Source organism: Varroa jacobsoni, unplaced genomic scaffold (assembly GCF_002532875.2).
Source record: "Varroa jacobsoni isolate VJ856 unplaced genomic scaffold, vjacob_1.0 scaffold_502, whole genome shotgun sequence".
Lineage (NCBI taxonomy): Eukaryota > Metazoa > Arthropoda > Arachnida > Mesostigmata > Varroidae > Varroa > Varroa jacobsoni.
In genome coordinates, this window is record NW_019213404.1 from 65 (window position 1) to 9,498 (window position 9,434).

Consider the following 9,434-nt stretch of genomic DNA (forward strand, 5'->3'; position numbering starts at 1 on the left):
CGGCGCATCTTTGTATATAAACACCGCACAAACGAAAGAAAATGATAATCAGAGTAGTTAAGGTGGTTGCGTCAATTTTATGGCCTGATACTTGCAAGAAACCTGCCTTAGGATATGCACACTAGTAATTAAAGGCAGTCCAAATGGTACTTCGAAATAATAAATTTAGCATTGTCATACTATTATATGAAAGATTGTTGATAGCTTACGATTGCCCCTTGAAAAACGGGGTTAGCGAATACTTTCGAGTGTATCATTGATCGCGTGAGGAGTTTCGAGCTTTTGAGATCGTTAGGAGGAATCGGTGGTGGTTGTAATTTACAGGTCACATATAGTGGTAACAGGTGCTGTGCTTAGTAGCTGCTTGGAAATAGCTCTTCATCTTAGGTTTAGAGAGAAAAAACGAGATCAATATTGAGATCAATGATATTTATACAGAACTGTTTTTATGACTATGGATGAGTGCAAATTGCAAGCACGCCCATCACAGTACAGGTGAAAAATATTGTTTTATGTAAATATATAAACATGCTGAGGAAGTATTTAAGCAATGACGATGGCCATCTTTCTTTTCTTCGATTTTAATCAATAGAGAATACAATAACAAGCGAAAGTGATTTTTTTGGTTAGAGAAAATCAGGTTCGAGTTTATTAAAATTGTACACATATTTTTCTTAATAGCAAACAAAGTTTTTCAAAGGTGTGAGCTTATATTCGTTCTGTCTGCTATGTCAAAAATGCCATTTTTGTTTTCTCAGATAAGTCAATACGACAATGTTTTTGTTCCACTTTGATTGAAAACTCTTTTCACCGAATTGATTTGAGTGTTGGTCTTTTCTTTTTATCATAGTCGACCGTTTTATCAGAGAGATTCGTTCCTCAGGTGCGTGTAGCTTGAATACAGAATTTAAAACAAAGACACAAATTTGTGGAACATAATATAATTTTGATACACTCTGCATATTTACATAATAAACAATGTATATTTTTTTAGTTTATTTTTAATATCTTGCCCATTCTTCTGTTATAGAGTATATTTAGCAGCACTACATAAGACTTACATATACTTGAATTTTTGCAGGAATGATTCAATCACGTATATAGGGTCTAAATTATCGTTAGTTATCCTTTATTTCTATAACCGCATCTAAACAAAAGCAGAGATTTAAACGAGTTTTTTTCGGGAAGTGTTATCTCCGATGGTCACATTGGTTATAGCTATCCATCGCAGTTACATTTTCGATTCGGGACTTCGACCACTAACTGAATTGTTTTTAATATAATTGTTCTTCAATCCGCTAGTAATTCAATATCAATCGTGCGTCAAGCGATATTGGCAGGTGTAAACGCGCTGAACTAATTGGTTAATCATCCAAATAAGTTGAATACAAAAAAAAATTCAACGGCTTAAAATATTAGGCTGATAGCAGGACAAAGGTTCCAAAAAATGCAAAAGGTTGTGAAAAACGTAGAAAATGTCAAAAAGACTAATTATTAAAATTTACCTGAACGTCCATATTAGAAATTGGTATTCTCCTATCTTAAATGGCTCTTAATAAAGATCTTTCTTGAATGTCTCAGAGGCCCTATGAGAAGTGACCGTAACGCGGGTCGTTGGTTTGGATCAAAGAAAAAAAAAGCTTTTTTAGTGAAGATTGGTCAATTGCAAAAACCTTTGATAGTAGTTGATCTTTGCTCAGATATCTAAAACGACCCACCATTGTTTGCCATAACGAGTTTGTTGTTTTACGCTAGAAAGTACTGGCTTTTAGGGTCTGGTACTAGGAGCAGCAAAGGAACGTATGTGTATACGCCCATCAAAGTTTTGCCTAATTTGAATGCACCAACCAATAAGTGTTTTCAAGAAAAGTGGAGAAGGAAGTGCTAAAAAATCGGGTTCATTACAGGGATTTTGAGCGCAAGAAAGATTCTCTATTTTATCATAATCTACAATTGGCGAATAGCGGAATATAGTAACTATTTTTTATCCTTTTGACGGAAACACAAACTGTCATAAGAGTAACTGCAATTTTTTTTTAATAATTTGCTCTTATAGGAGAAAGTTAGTTCGAGCAGACTCAAGTAAGCGGTTTTTAGCTTTAAGGAGTTAGGAACGGTTACTCCGGAGTTGAACCGGGAAAAGGCGCATTATAACGCATTCCTACAGTTGCAGATTTTTTTTTTCATCGCTGGATAAAAAATGAAGAACAATTCTGCACACAGTATCCGTAACTTCGTGAGTGAGTGTAATAATTCTCCTGAATTCGGTCTCTTTGCATTCGTCCTTGACAGCCATATTTATTCTGCATAGAGACTTTTTTTAAAACTGGCAAACAGAGTTGTTTGAATTTATCCCGCGCATCTGTTATCTTTCACCGAAAACACGGATTTAAAACTAGGTTTATTGTTGGGGATCCATTTTTTTACAGAGAAAATGTACAGATGTGTAGTATTTCGAAAGAAAAGGGCTTCTTCAACAGTATGGATAATTATATCAAATGAAGTTTTTTCCGGCGTCCCAAGTGTGCCACGCAAACCTTTTCTCTCTCACGCATTCACGCTTTTTTTTTCGCTGTTAATGTCTTCAGAAAAGAAGCAGCAGTTCTGTAGCTCGTATATACAATCAGGAAATTTCACATGAGCATTCACTAATATTGTACTGCTACGTGCTATTTTTTTTTTTGTTGTACATTTCTTTTGTTTTCATTAAAAATGCCCAGGCACATGAACAGTCCACAAGAGGGTCTATTTGAATCCCTTGAGGCGAGCCAGCATCGCCAATTAAATGCCCGGTTCTACACTTTTGTGAAAAAAAAGTATCTTTGAATGATCCCCACCAAGAACCTACTTCTTCTTCTTAATAATCGAATAAGGGGCCCGTATTTGAACGATGCCGGACGGGTAAGTGCTGAAATACGGTTGCCAGGGGGCTGAGGCGAAGGCGATAGGTTGGGCCCAAACAATGTTGATGGGCTGCGCAGGCGCGCGCTGGGTCGTGCTGGGGGGGTTCGGGGGAAGGAAATCGCGAGGCGGATGATGAGGTGACTGCAATTCAATGCTGCGTTATTACTTAAGTTCAGGAATACGTTTGAAAATGGTATTTGACCTAAAAAGAACGTTAATCGAACGTTAAGCGACTATCATTGTATGCATCAATAGTATTGTCGTGTAAATAAATTAATACATGTAGAATAAATGTAGTGGTCAAAATTCACCAAAACATGGATTCATTGAATATGTTCTGGTTAAAATGTAAAAAATCCTGTGTACAAGTATTAGTAAAATCAAATTAATAAATGTTCCGTCTCATTTATTAGGTGTTCACTATGTTTTCTATGTGTTCAGATGTGACTAACATTGCAGTGGAAGCTAACACTGCCATATAATTAAATAATGAAATATTATGCGCAGAAGACAACTGACATAGTAGACACATTAAACGATCGTCTCAAGCATATAGATTCATCGTATGTAGGCATATATTTGCTTCTTTGAACGACAGGGCTGTCAAACGAGAAAGCAATCATCGGCATACATTACCGTTCGTCTAAAGCATGATACGCTTTCAAGTGAAAAACGTTTGCAGTGCCTCCCTTGTCAGATTATAGTGTAAAGCACTTACACGAGGCTCATCCGGATCACCGGGGGATGTTGCAATGGGAATTAACGCAACAGTTTCGACAGGTTGTTGAGCTGTGGGCAGGCGCGACGTGATATGAGTTGGCGGCCTGGTGTCCTCAATGAACGGCTTTTTTTGATCAGACGGGGGCTGTTGTTCGCCGATAGCGCCGGGTTGAGCGTCAGGTGGTCGTGCAACAGGAGTAGTCTAAACAATGACAAACGGTGTTTAAGCTATTTGATTTTTTCCAACAAGCACGCCTCACCTTTAGATTTTTTTTTTAATACTTTATTGCATTTGATATCAGCTTGCAAGGATTGTTACATTTAGACGTATGCGTTTTGTCTTAAAGGCAAAAATCTCCACCAACATGAGAATGATTGACACTGGAATAAGGGTATCACAGCTACATCTATTACTGAAATTAAGGCTTTTAATAAGCACGAATTAGTACTCGTGTACAGTGAAGTGCGAGGACTACGGCGCATGCTAACGTGCTGTCTGAAAATGTTATCTTGAATATCTGGTTGCTGGGCGTACACAAACTCTACTGGGCCGTCCGTTAATTGTCTAATTGTAAGAATTACAAAATAGATGGTAGTTTTTGCCTGGTCTTTTTCTGCTGGACCGAGGCAGTTAATCACATAACTCGCCTTATTTTAACTATTTGAAGTAAGGTCATACCGGTTCTGCTGATGAATTCCATTGCACGTCGGCAGGCGCGTCATCTCCTGTTCCAGGTTCATTCGTGTTGATCCGGGCGCGGAAACCGTCCGCATCAGCAATATATTCCACAGTTCGTCGACGGCCGTCAGCTAAGGCAATTGTGTAGCTACCTGCAAAAAGTATGTAGTGATTTAAGGCTCAAAGTAGAGGTTGCGACGAGTGGTAAGCGTCCATACATTCAACGAGCAATTACGAGTAATTGGAAATTGTATGCAATCACTACTTTTCGTATCGAAAACGACCGTTTTGACAGGCGGTGCTTAGAGCTTCCTATGCCGGTATTACTAATCCGGTAATAGGCTGTTTTTCTGAGCCGCATCACACATAGCACATATACTCTACTACGAAAGCATTACAACTATACAAAAAATGACAGTTTATGAATATATTCCATGCGTTCCCAAATCTGTATATACGCCTAGTGCAGCAGGCTATTCGGCTAAGGCCAATCAGCAAGCGCATGTGCTATCCGCATGTAGAATGAGCATGTACGTACGCATATCAAAGCTAAAACCAGCGGGAGATTAGGATCGTCGAGAAGGTCTTTTTGCGAAAAGCGTTGCGATGTGTACAAGGTCCCCTGGACATGCTGGTCTGTGCATCTGTCTATCAACCGGAGTAAACATGCTAAACGTGGCACAGAATTGGTCAGTACCATCCTTGCATATAGACCGATTCTCCTACTTGCAAAATGATCTATAGGTTTCGATATCTTTCGCCTGGCGATCTTTCTAATATAGTAACCTGAGGGAAATGGTCCTTCTAACGGGGCGAACTACTGAGAATAGGCGGGTTAACGTCACATTTTTGGCTCAATATGATAATGGCCGCATCTTTGGCTCAACGAAGGTCCAATCAGAAAAGGTCAGTAGTAATTCTCTGTGTTTCTACTCTGTTTATGTATTGGAATAATTATTCGTCAAGCCGACTTACGAATAAGAAACACATATTCAGCACTGAATTGTCACGATCACTACCCTGTTATTAATATCGCTACGCTCGTCTACGTTATTTACCGTAATTATAGAACGAGAGAGAGAGAGAGAGGGAGAAAGAGAGAGAGAGGGAGAGAGGGAGAAGAGAGAGAGAGAGAGAGAGAGAGAGAGAGAGAGAGAGAGAGAGAGAGAGAGAGAGAGAGAGAGAGAGGAGAACATTTTATATGTTTATGTCAAGCCCGTGTTTCAGTACTGTGTTTGCTACTGCTTGTAAATCTGATTATAATCGGCCGACGCTATCACTTTGGATATCTTTCGTATTCACTACCGTCAAATTTTCAGTGAGTGAAATTTAGGGCTAACGAATTGGCATTCGGCGTGCTTTTTCGCCTCATTCTGTGATCCTGAGACACTTTCAGCGCTTTTGAAGCCAGAAACGAAATCCATGCTTCTGGCATAGAAGTATCGTTCATCCGTGTGGGGCTTTTCCGTTTAAGTTAAATAGTTGTTTCCACGTAAAGAATGGCTATTCGCTCATTAACTTTATGGTTTTTACGATGGTATAATATGTTGATGATATGATGGATATAGTAATATTCTACCAATCACTTTAGGTTCGTCAAGCTAGCATCCAGATCTCACTCTCCGCTGTCCAGATGCCAATAATTTTGTAACCAGAAAAAAAGACGAAAGACGAGATCGATGTATACAAGAAATTTGATGTTGCAGGCAAACTGGACGCGATCATATCGCTGTCTGTAAAAAGTTTGTTTTTTTTGTAAATGTAATTATTTTGTTTTTTCCTGGCGTACTTCGAAAGTTTGCGTTTCGATCCGGTTAAGTAAGCGATACAATATACCAACAAGTTGCAGAATATTTATTGTCTGCCTTTAACGCCAACAAAATATTTTTTAGAGTTGCCTTGGAAGCTTTCGTTTACTATGATTACACACGATTCTTCAAAAACAAAAAAAAAAACAAAATGAAAGGTAATCAATGTAAAATGTCAGGAAGGCATGGTCGTAAACGACATCACAATGGAGCATTCTCACGTTGGCAGCGACGTTCGCTTAACAGCGGTAAACCAAAGCAATTCGAAACGAAACAATCCAACAACGAATTGAGTATAATTAGAAATTATATTATAATTTTTACAATTTTTTTTTAATGTATTTAATGATAGTGCAGATAATGATCGCCAGCCTATGATAATAACAGCTGCAAACTGAGATAGCCAGGGCATTAAGATTCAACTGTTTTAAATACACGCACGGTATTTTCGTGAATTTGTGAAAAAAAATAAATATATAATAATAATACGAATATAATTCCTGTTATTAGTACTTCACTAGAGTTAAATATGTTAAAAGCATACTGATGTCTGATCAGTTTGCGGCTAAACAAACGTGAATATACGTTCAAATCTAAGTATTGGTATATTTCTCAAGTAATTAAAAATTCAAAATGACAGTAACATAAAGATCTTTACAAGCGAAGGTCCGTACGACTACACACATACATGGTGTTTAACAAAAAGCGTACAATTATACTACTGTGAATCACCTAGCTACGCCATATTGAGATACCTATATAAAAAAGTGCTTTTTGGCGCGTTCATTCCCTTAGAGATTTCGGCGTTTCGAAATTTATGTGTTTCTTCTAATAATACAAATGTCTTAATAACAAAAAATCTGTTACCGCAGATCTTGCGGCTGAAGAAAAACGGATTGTTTAGGTGTGGATTTGTTTGTTTTTGACAATTTGGCTTTCTTCAAGACTGTAATTTTTTCATGTTAAACATGATGTCATCTCGTACGTAGTTTATACAATGACAACTCAGCTACTGCGAGTTTCCATTAGCATTAGAAAGTGTTAAAAACCGACATGGTCTAGACGACATGTCCAACAGTTTTTTTGTGAGCCCTATTTGTGAATGATTCACTATACATATGGTGATAACACATGTGGAAGTTCTTACTGCTCACGAGGAACAAAGGCCGGTAACCTTTTTTTACATGTACCCGGGCGGAAAAGGCAGTACAATCGCTAGCCTTCCCAGAAGTCCCTATGAAATGCAATGTTCAACAACCATGTACAAGCAGGTAAATAAATAGTACTACACAACGAATGACCAGCCGCTCTATGAACCCCACGTACCTGTTGACCTAGCAATGAGCCTCAACGTCCAAAATGCTAGATATTCATCTGGGATGATTTTAGTAATTTTATTTGTGTTTTGTCATTTCCGTAAGCAATCGCGCACTTAACTAAGTAGAGATGAGCTTATCGATAAGAGTTAAAATAAAACCACATCAAATTAACGTTCACCTGTAATTGTACCGTTGGCATCTCTAGTCTCCTGACGCGAATGTCCTCCATCTTCGGCCTGAACGTCGTAAGAGAATGAGTAGGCCCCCTCATTGAATGGGCCGTTATTTTGGACTGAGTTACCTTCGAGATAGGCGTCGTTTTCACGCATTGACCTGCCAACTGTTGGAGAAAATAAATTATCTTCAAACGCTGGAGCTGCGTGCACTGGTGGAACAGTCCAATGTAACCGCGACGGAGGAGCCGCTTGACTCGCTGATAGGGCGGCAACGTATACAACGAAACCTAATTGTAACTAGTAATAGAGATAATGTAAAAAAATGTATGCCATTAATGAGGTGTACACGACATTTGCGCCTGAGAAAAACTACTCTTTCCAAAGTTTTGATTCTGTCAGTGTTTTTGTAAAAACATAAAATGCGTTCTAAGATGTTCACTTTAAAGGCGATAAAACATATTTATATATTAAGCCGATTATTCATATAACGCTATTCTTATAGCACACAGTTGCGCTATCGATAAAGATTAAAATTAAAGAACAACGAAACACGCCCCACTGAAATGCGATGAGATACTCAAAAATGATATTACTTCACACAATGACAAATTAACTGAACCATGTTACCGATAATTGAAGATTATGGAGCTAAAAACTACCATTTCCGTGTCCAGATTGGCGCATTCTGTCTGGATTTTTATAATCGTAAATTTTGGCAGAGATTCGGTGGAAACTGCTCGTAATACAATGATAATTTCAGAGCGATAGGTGCACATGCGGCTACACAAAGTGTGTGGCTTAGATTCTGCATATACTTTTTTTTTTTTTAAGATTTTTACTAAAATGTTTTCAATTTCCAGCTACTTGGTCCATTAGGGAGATGCGCCCAACAGATCAGAATAGCATCCCTTATAATAAATAGCAGCGGCTGTACAGTGATTACGGTTATATTAGCTTCTAGCAAAAGCTGAAATAAGTATATATAAATGGCCTTTTATCAAATGGGTGCAAATTTCATTGCAACGTTTCATCTTTGCACATTGGCCTGCGTAGCCTTTTTCTGCTCACTTATTTCATTCGATACCAGTTTCTGCTTAATTCATAGGAAACTGGGATGGGAGATGTGTGTAGCTGAGTTCAACCTCCGAAGGAAAATGGAAGTCAGTATAGACATCGTTGCTTTTTCGAACTTATTGACCTATTTACTCAAGTTAATACCTAAAAGTGACACTACAACTGTAACTGACCGAACAAAACACAGTGATTCTATGATTCACTAGACGTTTGTCTACTTAGTCGAATTTGATCGAGAGTTGACATAAAAAAAACTGACCCCATCTTCACTGTGGTCTAGGAAATGTAGGGAAGTTCGACTGAAATTCCAGCCGTAGCGCTCATGAGCCTCACTGAGATCGATATATATTTCCGTCTTAATTGATACACGGTAGGCTTATTCATGTCCGGTGTGTTTTCCTTGCAGCTAACACTCGCCCTGCTAACTCGTCGTGTATTCACTATGGCAGTTCTGTGATGATACTTGTCCACATTTGGGCACAGGCAATCATAGGAATGACTAAATTTTTAGGGAAGGGCATTTCTCACTAACTAACTTCTTTTTTGGATAGATTTCTAGTAGTAGCCGAGGGGAGGCTGAAGGAGTTGACAGGCGACACTCACCTTATTTGCCTTCGCCATTGTTCCGAATTGATTGTATAGCCGCTTTCCGCAGATACCAGCATCCACACGACACAGAGTAGAGTTACGGTCGAAACCTTTGGCGTTTCGAAGTCGGTCGAGGATGAAGCTACTCTGTCACTCTAGCCGCAAA

The 9,434-nt window shown here is 38.6% G+C and overlaps 1 protein-coding gene across 1 annotated transcript; it reads right to left on the reverse strand.

Moving 5' to 3' along the window:
* Positions 1–614: 614 nt before the first annotated feature.
* Positions 615–9,434, reverse strand: LOC111260989 (uncharacterized). Its single transcript, XM_022834127.2, has 5 exons — positions 9,284–9,434; positions 7,609–7,903; positions 4,304–4,455; positions 3,623–3,826; positions 615–3,045 (listed from the first exon to the last, which is right to left on the reverse strand). The coding sequence occupies exons 1-5, from the start codon at positions 9,299–9,301 to the stop codon at positions 2,845–2,847; spliced, it is 870 nt and encodes a 289-aa protein (XP_022689862.1). The 5' UTR covers positions 9,302–9,434; the 3' UTR covers positions 615–2,844.

Bases quoted from the DNA above. Each gene is read 5' to 3' on its own strand.
- LOC111260989 (XM_022834127.2), bottom strand. The intron at 4,456-7,608 runs GTGAACGTTAAT...TACTTTTTGCAG, and splicing joins TGCCAACGGTACAATTACAG to GTAGCTACACAATTGCCTTA. The intron at 3,827-4,303 runs GTATGACCTTAC...GTCATTGTTTAG, and splicing joins GGAATTCATCAGCAGAACCG to ACTACTCCTGTTGCACGACC.